This window comes from Pseudorasbora parva, chromosome 8 (assembly GCF_024679245.1).
Source record: "Pseudorasbora parva isolate DD20220531a chromosome 8, ASM2467924v1, whole genome shotgun sequence".
Classification (NCBI taxonomy): Eukaryota; Metazoa; Chordata; class Actinopteri; order Cypriniformes; family Gobionidae; genus Pseudorasbora; species Pseudorasbora parva.
Window position 1 is genome coordinate 38,535,185 of NC_090179.1, and position 16,335 is coordinate 38,551,519.

General features: G+C 40.4%; 1 protein-coding gene across 3 annotated transcripts in view; it reads left to right on the forward strand.

Moving 5' to 3' along the window:
- cadm1b (cell adhesion molecule 1b) overlaps nt 1-15,252 on the forward strand; it is a 255,542-nt gene extending 240,290 nt beyond the window's left edge. For all 3 annotated transcript variants that reach the window (XM_067451163.1, XM_067451165.1, XM_067451164.1), the window contains 2 exons: nt 14,483-14,608; nt 14,693-15,252. In XM_067451163.1, the coding sequence (XP_067307264.1) occupies nt 14,483-14,608; nt 14,693-14,811 (245 nt within the window). In that variant the 3' untranslated portion in view covers nt 14,812-15,252. The remainder of the gene's footprint in view (nt 1-14,482; nt 14,609-14,692) is intronic.
- Nucleotides 15,253-16,335: the final 1,083 nt, after the last annotated feature.

A 16,335-nucleotide genomic window follows, 5' to 3' on the forward strand; every position in this document is an offset into this window, starting at 1 on the left:
CGCGTCGCTTTTCCACTGAATGGTGCGGCTCGCGTCGCTTTTCCACTGAATGGTATGGCTCGCGTCGCTTTTCCACTGAATGGTACGGCTCGCGTCGCTTTTCCACTGACTGGTGCGGCTCGCTTCGCTTTTCCACTGAATGGTGCGGCTCGCTTCGCTTTTCCACTGAATGGTACGGCTCGCGTCGCTTTTCCACTGAATGGTGCGGCTCGCTTCGCTTTTCCACTGAATGGTACGGCTCGCGACGCTTTTCCACTGAATGGTGCGGCTCGCTTCGCTTTTCCACTGAATGGTACGGCTCGCTTCGCTTTTCCACTGACTGGTGCGGCTCGCTTCGCTTTTCCACTGAATGGTACGTCTCGCGTCGCTTTTCCACTGAATGGTACGGCTCGCGTCGCTTTTCCACTGACTGGTGCGGCTCGCTTCGCTTTTCCACTGAATGGTGCGGCTCGCTTCGCTTTTCCACTGAATGGTACGGCTCGCGTCGCTTTTCCACTGAATGGTGCGGCTCGCTTCGCTTTTCCACTGAATGGTACGGCTCGCTTCGCTTTTCCACTGAATGGTGCGGCTCGCTTCACTTTTTCACTGCATGGTACGGCTCATCAGGGTTTGCTTTGGTTAGGTTTACTTTTCCACTGAATGGTGCGGCTCGCTTCGCTTTTCCACTGAATGGTGTGGCTCGCTTCACTTTTTCACTGTATGGTACGGCTCATCAGGGTTTGCTTTGGTTAGGTTTACTTTTCCACTGAAGTTAGTACAGCTTTAAAGTGGATGGGATTATAGAATGATCGTTATAGTTGCGCCTACTTCTCAGCATATGGATGTTTTTAACTAAAAGATGGAGTAGTTTTTTTCAAAGAATATACTGCTAAAAAACAAGAAACGCAGACATCATCACTTAGTTTGCTCAACAGTGCATGAGGGTAAGCTAATCTTGCATTTAGAAATGTGTTTAGGGTCTTAATTCCTATATCACTGTCACAAAGCATACAGTCCCTGACAAAAGTCTTGTCGCTTGTGTACAAATTGACCTAAAGTGCCGCTGAAATATATTTCTAATGAAGATTTTTTTTACAAGAAATGGCTAATTTTAATCCCACCAGCTTTTGTGATAATGTTTCAGTGAAAAACTAGGTCTCAATTAGGTCTCAAGTGTGTATAAAAAGAACCCTAGTACGCTAGACCTTCACATCAACTGCAACTAGACCTCTGCAAACATGCCTAAGATTCACCCTGAGACTAAAGTTTTGATTATCATGAGGCTGCAGACCAGATCCACTGCTGATGTGGCAGACACCTTCAATGTGTCTCAGCGTCAAGTACAGAGGATAAAAAAAAAGATTTGAAGAGACTGGAGACGTTTTTGACAAGCCCAGGTCAGGCAGACCCCACAAGACAACTGCTCGAGAGGACCGGTTGTTGGCTTGAAAATCCAAGGCCAGCCCATTTTCCACTGCAGCAGAGCTCCACGAGACCTGGTCACCTGAAGTCCCTGTGTCAACCAGAACTAGGGATGTCAATTTTCACAAATTCCCATGATCGATCGTCGTTTAAATTAACGATCAATTAATCGATTAATCGTTAACCATAATACTGAAATATGCGTCTCCAGCAGTGGCTTATAGCCGACAGCATGACAGTAGGCCTATGTGCAATGCTGCTCAAAACGCCATGTTCTTCACCAAATGAATGAGAAGGATTTTTTTTTATCTAAACAAAGAGCTATGGGATTGTAAAATTAGTCGATGTTATTTATAATTTAATTAAATTATTTAATAACCAAATATAACATGTAATACAACACGGACGCCGCCTCAGATCTGTTATTCAGAATTTGTGGACGCACTTGCAAGAGCAACGTGCTGAAACGTCACCTAAACCCAGTTAATTCAAAACGATTTATTAAAATATTGTTTTCATTAATGTTATGTAATGTGACAGTCCCAATCATAGTTATTATTAGTCGTGCTGCTGTTTGAACTGCGTTAGCTGAAGCTGATGCGCTGAATCAACACTGGAAGTTACACTGAAACTTTGCTAGCACGTTATTTAACTCAACAAAAAGCTTCCTATATGAGATTAATCAGATTTATATAAAGTTAACAAAATATTACAAATTATTTATCTTCACAAAATGATGCGAATGGACAAGTGAACTTGAATTGAGTTGCTGATATTCATATTCAGAATGGGAGATGCGTGGTGTTCACGCGCTCTAGGAACAACGCTCTGAACACGGCACCTAAACCCAATGACTTTACAACCATTTATTAAAATAGTGTTCTCATTTCTGTTATATAATATGACTGTCCCAATCATCGTTATTATGCATTGCTCTGTATGCGCTAAAGCCGGAGCACTGAATGAAAACCGGTAGCCATCACTGACTGAAGCCATTTGCTAGTGCTTTTTATTTCGCTGAAAGAAACGCATCCAATATGATTGATCACATATATAACGTCACAAAATAAATGTAATATTACAAATTACTTCAGCACAATCTGATGCGAATGCACAAGTGAACTTGAACTAAGTTACATGCGCGAGTCAGAATGCGTGACTCATGTTGTGCACGCGCTCTTCCTGGATCAACACAATGAAACACACGGCAAATAAACCCAAATAATTAACAATCACAATGTTTTATTACAATAGTGTTCTCATTAATGTTGTGTAATATGACAGTCCCAATCATAGTCATTATTAGTGCTTTTGGAGCTGCACGCTGAAGCTGATCACCGCCACGCTTTTACTACCGCTCACCTCTAACGTTAATTATTAACCAAATGCATCCGTATGAGATAAATCAGCTAAAGATAGGCCTGCACAAAATAAACACAATATTACAACTTACATTTGCACAAAACAAACGGCTGCGAATGCACATGCAAGCTTGCAGTCATGATGAAGGTGTAACTCCAGCTGTAAAATGGTCCCAAATAGAATTCGGGCACGCTCGCATCATTTTTCCTCCCGTTTCCTCACGCACGCGCATGACCCTGCTTAATCGATGATCGATAAGTCTTATCGATCAAATGTCTTATCGACAATTAATCGATCATCGATTAATCGTTGACATCCCTAACCAGAACAGTTTGTCGGATTCTTTCTCGAAATGGCCTCCATGTTCGAATCAGTGCCCAGAAGCCAGCACTAAACAAAAGACAATTGAAAAACCGTGTGGCATTTGCCAAGGCCCACAGCCTGCTAAAAGGATGGACGCAGGAAAAGTGGCAGAAGGTGAATTTTTCAGATGAATCTTCTGTTGAAATACACCACAGTCGCCGCAAATATTGCAGGAGACCTACTGGAGCCAGAATGGATCCGAGATTCACCCAGAAAACAGTGAAGTTTGGTGGCGGAAAAATCATGGTCTGGGGTTACATCCAGTATGGGGGTGTGCGAGAGATCTGCAGGGTGGAAGGCAACATCAATAGTCTAAAATACCAAGAAATCTTAGCTACCTCTTATTCCCAACCATAAAAGAGGCCAAATTCTGCAGCAGGACGGTGTTCCATCGCATTCTTCCATCTCCACATCAAAGTTCCTCAAGGCGAAGAAGATCAAGATGCTCCAGGATTGGCTTAGCCCAGTCACCAGACATGAACATCATTGAGCATATGTGGGGTAGGATGAAAGAGGACGCATGGAAGACGAAACCAAAGAATATTGATGAACTCTGGGAGGCATGCAAGACTGCTTTCTTAGCTATTCCTGATGACTTCATCAATAAATTGTATGAATCCTTGCCAAACCGCATGGATGCAGTCCTTCAAGCTCATGGAAGTCATACAAGATATTAAATTTGGATCTCACAGTAGAGGTCTTCACGGGTCCAAAAATTCGCACCCGAACCCGAAGAGACCCGCAATGTTCAACACAGATCCGACCCGGACCCGTCTATTATTTCAAAAACTGGACCCGGACCCGTGCAGATCCGAAAAATGCCAAAAATATATTACCCGGAACCGACATGGACCCGTCTATTATTTGATAGTTGGAACCGAACCCGCCGGGAAGACAGACGCGACTGGACCCGATTGTCTCATATTACACAATATACTGCTGTTAACAAGTTAATGAACAAGCTGCGAAAAATAACTTTGTCTCAGTCAGCCTACCTAACGATATATAGCCGTTGTTTCCCTTCCTTGTACCTTGATTGTGATGTATTACAATATTCCTCATTAATTGTTCCAAGCATGCTTAATTCACTCATTTCAGCTGTAAAAGTCAATTTTATTTCACAGTGACGGATTTATGAGTTAATTCGCATAATAACTTTGACTGTTTGCCCTTTTGAACTAATAACTATTGCTCGTTTAGTGCCATGGCCGCTTGCGTTACCATTATTTATTTGCCATAATCTCTCTGAGCCAAATCTGACTAGCAGAACTTTAAGATTAAACAAGACAGTTCATTCATATTATTTTTAAAGTCATTACAGTCACTGCGGAAGCTCGGGTTGCCATAGAAATATGACACGCGCTTGAGACTGCACTCGCGCGTCAGCTGGAGCAACCTGAAATATGAGCCATTTTTTACGCAATTTGAGCATCACAGAAAACATTTATGTGACAGTTCACCTGAGGTCTTATATATATTCTTGAGTACATTATTACCGCGCGCATGCATTAAATCTGCCCGCTTTCTAAACGACTGAGAGAGCGCGCGCGCGAGAGAGAGAGAGAGAGAGAGAGAGAGAGAGAGAGAGAGAGAGAGAGAGAGCGCTTGTGTTGTTGTTGCTGTGTATTTCTAAACCTCATTTCCCGGCTCACACTTTTCTTATCCTAATTTAGCAATTTGTAAGTTACACAAAACACACAAGCCGCGCTGACTCTCACGGCCAGGTGTTCTCCGAGTCCGATTGACGAATTACATAGGCTACAACATTAACAGACCCGGGAACCGAAGTAATAGATTAGGACCCGACCCGGACCCGGATGACCATTTAAAAAATAGACCCGAACCCGTACGGGTCCCGGGTCGGATCCCGGGTCCACGGGTCTCGGGTGCCCCGTGAAGACCTCTATCTCACAGCACCACAACTTAATTTGCTGACATATTTTTGTATTTGCAGTAAATTTGTTCAATTTCTGTATAGGCGACAAAACTTTTGTCTTGCCAAAATTTGACCTTTCTGTCTTGATTAAATGATAGATATTTTTTCTGTGAAAATTATTTATTTCAGTGCATTAAACATCATTTGGGAGGGTTTTAGCTTTTCATATGAGCTATTTCTAACACCAATTAATTAATTAAAAGTCAGGTTAATATCAGGCATTTCTAGAAAATAGATGACTGTAGTGATAGCTGTTAGTGACGATTCTCTCTGACAAATCAGTGATCTGCAGTTTTTACACATCACATTTTAGTTTCGGTACGGCACCCTTGAAACCTCAACTGAGGTGTTACTATTTAAGCGAGCCATACCATGTGGTGGAAAAACGCCCAAGCAAGCCATACTGAGCTGTATACGGCAGTGGAAAAGCACAAAGGCGGCAGTGGCTCAGTGGTTCATGTAGGTTGTCTACAAACCAGAAGGTTGGTGGTTCAATCCCCGGTTCCGCCTGACCAAGTGTCGAAGTGTCCATGAGCAAGACACCTAACCCCAGCTGCTCCCGACGAGCTGGATGGCGCCTTACATGGTTGACATCGCCGTCGGTGTATGAATGGGTGAATGTGAGGCAAAATGTAAAGCGCTTTGGATAAAAGCGCTATATAAATGCAGTCCATTTACAAAAACACATTTGCTTTACTGTTTTAAACCCCCCTCGTTCTTACCACTAGGGTCATTTGGAATTCCTAAAGGCCTGTAGGTCAAGATGTGTGTAGGAGGTCTACGAATTGTCACGTTAGAATGGTGGGGGAAGTTGACTGGTCAGTTTGAATCATAGACCATAAAAAAAATGGACGACACCCATTTAAAGTAGGACCAGAGTCTGCCCAGTAGAGAGCAGGACGTAGAGTCGCAATATTAAGACCCCGCCCATACACAATCCCGCAGTATCTGTTAGTACAGTTTACTGCAGAACAACTCAACTCTCTCAATCTCTCTCTCTGCCCCCTTCTGAACGGTACAAGTTATCATCTCTCATATGTCTATTTTAAGTGTAACCATTACCATGTTGTCATTAAACCCTTTCAATTACAAATTAGGTGCTAACTATTTTTGATTCGGTATTATCTTTGATGCACTACCTATTGCAATACAATATCTCCTTACTATAGCAATGCTCTCCCACATATTTTGCAGTTTTCTACCATCTTGCTGTTAATGTTTTCTTTAGTCATTCTGCAGCCTTGAACCCCTGTAGGCAAACTACCCTTACAGGTTATAAAAGTATAATAGAAGGAGCTATAAAAGGCCTAATACACAGTAGCAAAAAGCCAAGTTATCATCATCATCATCACCTATGTCAACAGTACTAAAGAGAAGCTTTTTCCCCAATAATAATGCATGAGCGTAATGCAAAAAAAAGAGAAGGCAGAAATAGAAGGATTCAACGAAGGTGCGAACTTATCCATTACTTGTTGAAACGCTACATAACTTCAACACTTCTTTAGTCCTATTGCCAAAGATAGCTCAGCAGGCAGCAAGGTGCCAAAATAAGTCTGGCTGATTTTTATCAAAGATGCCACTTTTTTTCATGTGGAGTAAACGACACCTCTACAGCCTACCATTTCAAAGCTTTTGTGTTTTTTTTCCGTTTCCGATGTTAAGGATGTGCTCCAGTTGAGCAGTTTAGGGAAGGGAACGCACGGAAGCGCCTTTCTCTCTGATCAAGAGTTTTCCGCTTTGATTGCGGTGCAAAGGAAATGAATTATTATTTGAAGTTGACTAATGTTTCCTTGTGATTGCAAACCAAGCCAGTTTTGTACAGAAAGTCACTCAGAAAAGCTGAATGGCTTCGAGTTGGATATGAAAAGGCCTCTCACAGACACTGTAGACGGCTGCTCCGGACTCTTGGCATATTTATCATTCCATCTACACAATTCAGGGGAAAAATGTCAGCATCCATATGCTTTGTGGCATGTAGCAGGCTGAGTTTAGAGCATATTTTGCCAGCGCTTTGCATTTGCTATGTGAATGTGATTTAGCTCACAGAGAGTCGCAGATAGTAGCAAATGTCTTTGTCACCCTTGTGGCCTGCTAGCTCAATTTAGAGACTCTATCAGGAAAACATGCTTCAAAGGCTCCACATGCTCAGGGTCCAATCTTTGTTTGGAAAGGTCTCCCTTTGTACCCGGGACTGTGGTCCTTTCTCGCCCGAATCCGAATGACTTCACGTTCAACCTCTCCTTAATGTTTGTTTTTTTCTTTTTAAATCTTCTCGTCTTCGTCTTTCAATGCCTCAGTCAAATGCTGTGTGATTTAGGTTTTTTAGCCACATTGTTTCGCCTAGGTGTCCTTGGGTGAGCTGTGATTTGTTTAAAAAGAAATTTCCGTTTTCATTTCATCAGTGTGCCTTTCTCTCCTAGCCCTGAGTTGAAACTCCAGGGAATGACCTGTGTGGAAACTTGAATCTAGATTTAAAAATCCAATAAAAGTGAACCAGCGAACAGATTTGCTAGCTCTGTTCCTGAAGATTTCCCTGATTACTTTTTGAAGTGCCTTTTAGCGGGAAATGCCAGAAATAGACAGAAAGGCTATAAGACTACCACTCTATATCGACTGGTCATGCATAAGCCCCGCGTTCTCTCACGAGCGCTTGGTATGAAGGTAGAATAATGTCTTTGAAACAAAAAGCATGTTAAATTGCACTAAATTTAAAATAATTATTAACAGTGCCTGCATTTTAATCCATTGTATTTTCCGACGGTATATGGGGTACTTCATCAATAAAATGTATACTGACTGAGTTTTTTTTTCTTTTATCACTGTTAGTCTAAAAAGCCAGCATTTTCACTTGAAACATTTTAGAATGTCCCATAACCTGGAGGAGTCCTGGAGTGTATGATGTATGAAGGAAACCCCACTACTGCAGCACAGTCGCACAAGCCATGGTATAAAGTTATAGTCTGTGTATATACAAAATTAGTTTTTTCACTCCACAAAAAAAGTATTGTTTTTAACCACCTAGCCAAATTTGAAAACCGTCAAGTATATAAAAATTGCTCATCAAGCATCAGCATTCTCTGCTCCCAAACGCTGGGGGCGTGTCCGCTGTCGGCGCTGAAACCACGCCCACTCGCGGGAAAGCTGCCATAACCACACAAGGCAATACTCATTGGCCCATGATGTCACCAGTTGTCAGCTGGAGAGGAGAATGAAGGCAATCTGATGCGTATTCATTATCGTGTTAGGAGAGGAGCCATGCTCAGTGGCTCCAGTGCGTCATCGATCCACCATTTTAGCCATGGCAAAAAAATCCTGAACACAGAAATGGTGAAAAACTGTTTAACTCTACAATTCAGTACCGCACAGTTTACACGCTTTGTAAGGAGTTTCAGCAACACATTTCTAACATTTATAATGCGTTTAGAAACAAATCTCAGAATTGCCTTTACAGGGACTTTAAGGAGACAAAGCAATGTAGGTCTTTTTCAGCTGTCATGTATTAATCAGCTTTTCAGCATACTGACCCTGATAATCATAATATGTACTTATTGCTTTTTGTGAATGAATGACTCTTAACTGTTGCTCTTGTCTTTGTCATAACCCACTTGCACCTGTGCTGTGCTGAATATTCTGCTGAATTTTAACCACTGAAGTTGTTGAAGTGAAATAAAACGGACTAAAAATTACCTGTCGAATAGTAGAGGTGGTATTTTTACACAGGTGGTCTTATAAGTATTCTTCTGTTTCTCCCTCTCTTGAGTCTATGTCAGCCCATAGAACCGCTTGTGGGAAAATTATGAAATTTGGCACACAGATAGAGGACAATCTGATCTATCCCTTATCTGCCCAAAGTTGCACTCAAGTTTATGCTAAAAACATTTGAACTGTAAGGTATAGAAACAAATGTCTAAAAGTCAGGTGTGGGTCCTTTTTTTATGTGCTCAAAAATATGAATGTCTATAACTCCTTAACAAAATGCGATTTTTCACCAAATTTGACAACAACAACAACAAATCGGTGGGGCTGCACCACTTATACACAGCCTATAATTGCACAAAACATGAAATTGGCTCTAACTACAGTACCATTGGTCAGATTGACTTTGACAACGACACTGCATGTCAATTTTATAGTTGCTATCATAGTCCATTATGACATTGGTGTACCTTGAAAAACATGGCTGTCATTTTAATATCAAAGTGACAAAAAATATCCAAAGGTGTAACTGCAATAGTTTTATATATTGCTATATTTTACGAAGGCATTAGCATATCGTTACAAAACTCTGTCTTTAGCACTATGCCCTGAAGGTACTCAAAACGTTTCAGGTTAGACATTGCAATACAATTATTCTATAAGCAATTATATAATGTATTTATGAGTTTCCAATCTCTTTGCATAATATTCCAAATGCCTTTATTTACTAATTTTTGCAGTTTATACCTTTATTTACTCATGCTAGCTTCCTTGTTTGCTTCTTGTGCTTTGCCCCGATAATTGCTGCTTGCAGCCATATTTAATAATGAAATTGTCTATGAAATGTTTTCATTTGAAATATTCTCAGCTTAAATATACAACCGTGTTGAATTTCAGCCCCTAAAAGTAAAAGCATTGAAATGCAAGTACTGTTAATGCAATGCGTTTTTTTCAGTTCAGTTCAATTCAGCATGCTTTTTTTTTTGGTTTCAAAAGACATTAGTCATTATTTTACTTCCATAGCTTGGCCGTTTTACTTGGTCCGCAGCTGCTGCAATGACAGTGGCCTGCAGTTTAATTAGTCACTTCAGCACAGATGCAGAATGAGACTCATAAAACATGAGCTCTCGGGCCCTGCAGCAGTGCACAAGTCTTCCCCCTGTCTCACCCCGCTGTAAATCAGGCAAAAGTCCTCTTTATTTCCCAATAAATCCCACTCGCATCCCACTGCCAGCTTAACATGAGCACGGTTTGTAAAGGCCGCCACGTGCCGTTTAACACAAATACGTTTGGGCCCGTGGTTTCCAAGTCCAGAATAATCATTACAAAATGGCAGCCGATTGGCGGTCGGGAGGTCATGAAAAGATGGAATACTGTTGTCAACGTCTTAAACGCCAACGTATATGATCTCAGCCCACCACCTGCTTAACAAGAGTGTGGTTTGTAAAGCCTGCCACGTGCCATTTAACTCTTTCCCTGCCAGTATTTTTTTTAAGTTGCTAGCCACCACTAGTGTTTTTGACTATTTTTACAAAAATGTCATGGCCCCCAGGATATTTTGCTGTATAAAAATCTGAACAAGAAATATATCAAAAGAAAGAACAGACCCTCTGCTTTTAAGCAATAAAAAGAAAGAAAACATTTTATTGTAGCTTCAGGCATTCTTTTTTTATCAACACTTGAATGTGGGTAAATTGCATAAAAAAAATTTAGCAAAAGGATGAGAACAATCTTTGTCGACGACTACATGCAGATCTGAAAACGATGATCAAAACATAAATGGAGTAGATCCATGAACACCCTGAAAGCTTCACAGTCCTATAGCTCATCCTGGGTCGACATTTCATTCAGTAACACTAGGCAGTTTTGATTTATTTGTCGTTTAATTTTTGATGATCACGCAATGTGTTTTGATCAGAAGATTCAGTAACTCTTTCAGATGATGTGTCATAGTGCCCCCTAGCGTATAACAGTGAAAACACAAAGCCAGAAAATTCTGCCAATAGCGGGGAAAGAGTTAACACAGGCACATTTGGCCCTGTGGTTCCCAAATCCAGAATATACATTACGAAACGGCAGCCAATTGGTGGTCAGGAGGTCACGAAAGGCGTGAATACTGCTGTTGACGTCTTAAACTAACACATATAATCCCAATCACATCCCACCATCTGCTTTACACAAGACCGGTTTTAAAGCAGGCACGTTTGGCCCAGTGGTTCCCAAGTCTAGAATTCACATTATAAAACGGCAGCTGATTGGTGGTTGGGAGGTCATGAAAAGTGCTGGCGTCGACATTTTAAATGCTAACATATATAATCCCAATCGCATCCCACCACCTGCTACACACCGGTGCGTTTTTTTTAAAAGCCCGCTGAATGCCATTTAATGCACTTTGGCCCTGTGGTTCCCAAGCCCAGAATACACATTACAAAAGGGAGATTGTGAAGAGGTTGAGCACTGCTATCGATATCTTTACAACTAACATATACGAGTTTCCGGTTACATGTGTGCATTATAGTCACCAAAAATTGTATTCACTGCAAAATTTCCTCTCGAAGGCCAAGATATTCGTGCCCCTGGACAGCTAATTTATCTGCTGGTGTCAAGCAGGAGGCAGGAGGGGGAGGAGGGGCGTAACCGGACCGGCGGAGAGCGGGAGGGGGCGGCACTGCGGAGAGAATGGAATGTGACAGTGCTCCTCTCCGCTGTGTTCATTCCTAGTCTCATGCTAATTAGCCCTGGGAACAGGCTGCCACAGCCATGAGAAGTGCCTCTGGTGCAACATGATGCAATGCAGGGCATCCCTGTCCTATATCAATGCAGAAACCACTGTGGCTCATATCAAAGCAGCATTTAAGTAGACTGTGTCATCCTGCTGGGCTGGATCTTTTGGTTTGCTGCGGGTAGAAACGGGTTTGCACACCGTCATCGGCATGGATGTTTAATGTGCAAGCCAGGCTAATTACATATAGAGCGCCATACATGTTCTTATTAAATTGAAAGAAATGCTGGTTGTAGATCAGGTGAGGCTTGATGGAAAACTGTGGGTCGCTCGGTCTGGTGTTGATTCTGAAAATGGAAAAGGGCACCCTTTATCGCTCTTATGCCTGATGAAAGGCTATTGATTACAAGACTGAATGGGTAATATTGAAGGAAATATATAGTGTGGGTTCTGTTGAGGCACTTTCAGCCCTTTGCTTTCAGGTCTACATTCTTTCTTGTGGTTTGGTTGCTAGGCACTTAATCAGGAAACTCAATGCGTAATTAGAACGTGTGCAGGGTTTATTTTCTGTCTGTTCTCTTACGAAGCTCTTGTAAAAAAAAAAAAAAAAAAAAAATTGCATGTCTTTAACCATTCAAGCCATGGTACCAAAAGCTACAATAAAGGTAATTGGCTATACAAAAACAGGAATGCACCACTATTTAAATTCTGAACCTAAAAAATTCATTTAAAAAAAATCAGTAAATTTATACATCACACCATTATCATATACATTAAGAAAAAATATTTGCTTAAGATTATTTAAGTTTTATTAATGTAATATTAATACATTAAGATTGGATCATGGCAAATGTAATCTGTAAAAATAGGGGACTTGAGCATGAACAATTAAATATATTAAAAGGGTTACTTCAGCGATTAGCATATGACAGTGTATCAGTAGAAACCCTGGAGTATAATCAGATGATTGTGCTTTCCCCCCTCACATCCCCCTGAGACAAGAGATTTATGCAGTTTATTTCTGGAAAAATTCCTCCTATGATGCAAATTGACGATATTTGCATCATAGGAGCAATGTTTGGCCAGAGGCTAAAAACTACAGCCAGCAAAGGTAGCTATTTCCAAATTTTGTACACCCGCACATGGGGGATGGAGATCACACTTACAGCACAGCTCAGCTGCATGCATTAATTTAAACGGATGCTAAGCAATGTAAGTGTTTTAACTTCTCAAAATAATTTCTGTGAAAGTTAAGCTTCCAAAGGCATGAACTGAAACACGGCAGACTGAACTTGCGTTGTGAATGTATGCCACGAGTGTGATCGCGATTAACTCAGCTCTCATCACAAGAGCTCATTCAGCTCATTTATGACGTTATATGTAATCTGACTCCTAATCTGAGTTAGTGCTGTGAGACTCATGCGGCGACTCAATCGTTATATTGAACAGACACGTTCAGTTTTTAATTGTAGTGTCTGTAATCCAGTAGTGGTGGCTTTAGGAATCACAGGGCAGTGAAGCATTCTGGGAATTGTAGTCTTTCATCCCCATGAGACAAAAATACATTTTCTGTCTTTTCTCAGTCTAGAAAGCACCAAATTCAAAAATAATTTCACATTTCTACTACACTAATGACCCAGTTTAAATACAGATTCATCTTTCCAGCGCTGAAGTACCCCTTTAATATTATATAATAGAATTGGCCAATGCCATAATATAATTAATATATGTTTGCCAGTAACCAATATGGTGTTACACACACGCGCTGGTCATATAATTAGAATATCCTCAAAAAGTGGATGTATATCACTAATTCCGTTCAAAAAGTGAAACTTGTATATTGTATATTATATTCATTCACTACACACAGACTGATACAATTCAAATGTTTATTTCTTTTAATTTGGAACATCCCAAATTCAGTATCTCAAAAAATTTGAATATTACTTAAAGGGTTAGTTCACCTCCGTTCATCTTCAGAACACAGTTTAAGATATTTTATATTTAGTACAAGAGCGTATCTAAGTGTATGCACACTATACTGTCTATAAGTAGTCCATATGTGACATCAGTTGGTTAATTAGAATCTCTTGAAGCATCGAAAATACATTTTGGTCCAAAAATAACAAAAACTACGACTTTATTCAGCACTGTCTTCTCTTACACGTTTGTTTTCAATCCTCAAATAAAGATTCAAATGGTCATAAATCAGCGTATTGATTCACGATTCGGATCGCCAATGTCACGTCATTTCAGCAGTTTGACACGCAATCCGAATCATGAATCAATACTCAATACAGTTTTCAAAATTGATAACAAGAAATGTTTCTATTATAATTTCTGAAGGATCATGTGATAAAATTCAATTGTGATCATAATGTTACTGTTTGTACTGTGTTTTTTAAATGAATAAATAAATGCAGACTTGGTGAGCATAACAGACTTCTTAAAAAACATTTAAAATCCCAAAGCTTTTTAAAAACTAGACCTGCCAATCCATGTTCTCTCATTTAAATTAATTTTTTATAATTAAATCACAATTAATTAGGCAGCATTTAAAATGCATGCTGGCTGTTTTTCCGTAGTATTTGACCATTATAAGAACAGTTTTTCCAACACATTTTTAAGTGTATGTAGTTTGTCATACAAATCAGCATAAGCTGGCAACTTTATCTCCCAAGGGTCAGTGTTGATTCTGACAGCTGAAGTTTTAGGATCAAACCAAACAAACTCTGTCTGAGTATGTGTTAAGTCTGTGTTATGCTATTTACACATTAACAGGAAATGTCACAAACAAGAGTATGTGAAAGCGTCTGTCAGATGTACCGAAAGGCGTTTTGGAGTCTAGAGATCTTATTTCAGGCTTGAATTAATGAACTGTCATTAAATGAATTTGTTTAAAAAAGAATTACACAATTTGGCTGAGAATCTTGCACTGAATTCCCAATCGACAACAGCGCAAGGTGCCTTCATTTTTGTGTGTTTGTGTTTCTGTCTGACAGATTCAAGAGCAGATGGAGCGCCGCAGAAAATTGATCACGCCGTCATCGGCGGCGTTGTCGCGGTGGTCGTGTTTGCTATGCTCTGTCTTCTGATTGTTCTCGGACGATATTTTGCGAGACACAAAGGTAAATCAAAGACACGGCGCTGGTTTTGGCTTGATTTTGGGTTGCATTTTATCTTTGAAAATGACAAATATTCCTTTTTTTAAGGTACCTACTTTACCCACGAAGCCAAAGGAGCAGACGATGCCGCGGACGCCGACACTGCCATCATCAACGCAGAGGGTGGACACAACAACTCGGATGACAAGAAGGAATACTACATTTAACTCTGACTAGACCTGCTAGCTTCCTGTGCTGAACAGCAAACTGTGGACTGCTGGGTTGGGAGGTAGGGGTTGTGGGATTCAATCAGGCTGGATTCACACCTGTGCAGCTGACGAGACGGCGAGGAGAAGGTGCTGCCATCGAGACAGACGGGGTGTGGGATGGCAGAGCACTAGGAGAGCTCAATTTTAGACCGCTTCACCATCCAACACCTCCCGCTGGGGCCGGTTTTGTTCAGTTTAAACATTTGCTAAGAATTTTGTGCCTTGTTCTGTTCTTACTGAAGTTCCCACTTTCATCAGGACACCCACAAGCCACTGTCTCTCGAACAGTCCAAACCCACGTTTTTTTTTTTGTGTGTGTGTGTTTGTTTTCGTTGCATTTTGGTTTTAATTGCCAGCACATCTTAAAGCTCCCTCTCTCGTGCTGTTCTGTCTGCAGGTCTGAAAGAAAGCCACACACAGTTTCGATGTAAGATTCAGTCACAGAACGATCTCTTGGGTTCTTTTCATGGATTGATTCCAAGTAATTTATCTGGCAAATTGCCTGTTGCTCTCTTTAGTCCCTCAGAGAATGAGTTAGAGATGATACAAACCATTTTTGTTGTGACCAACAGCATTCAGCAGCAGTATTGTGTTGTTGCATTATTTATTAGATATACTGTATGTGATTATAATCGGCTTGTGATGGTATTAGGGCTGTCAGTTGAACACATTACTGAAATATGTGACCCGTGCTGGCAAAATGAGTCGGTTGATTGCGAGCTACAGGCAAAACAAGTGAGAAATGTCAATTTTGGTCGAATTTGAGGTTTGCGCACAAATTAGGTCATTAAGCCCTAGTCTAGCAATCCCAATGTTCCAAATATTAATGAAACATCTAAAATAACTTTTATTTGTGCGTTTTCAGAGAGGTGTACCTTTTCTGAATAATGAAAAAAATTCAGTTTTTCTCTGCTAGCTTCTTGACGACTGCCACTACCCCGCAGCACAAGTTCGGTAGTCCTAACGTTGTAAAACTTTGTGAATATTTATTGCAAATTCTCAATGGCATGAGTCTGAACCAATGAAATGTGATTTTCAAAGTCATACTGATGTAAACAAACCAACTTGTGCTATCCTGATATACACAAAATAACAGTATTTCAAAATATCTGTCTTGGTGTTATGCCAATATCTGTTATGTCTTAAGTGAACGTTCGGTTAACTGTTGGGGAAAAACATCAAGTAATATTAGATACGTGCATTAAAGTTGGACTTAATAGGCTGCCTGTGTTATAAAATATTAAATCAAACTATTGCGGTATCATGGGGAACCAAAAAAAATATTATATGCATATATATTTCTATCGATTTCCTATCGATATGGGTTTTGACTTGGTGTGTGCCAAGCCGAAACCCATTTTTTGGCACCTTCAGAAAACTTGGTCCCACTTTATATTAACTGCCATAAACTACTATGTACTAACATTTAAATTAATAATTTGATACAATAAACTCTCTATCAACTATCAATTTCAAATTGGT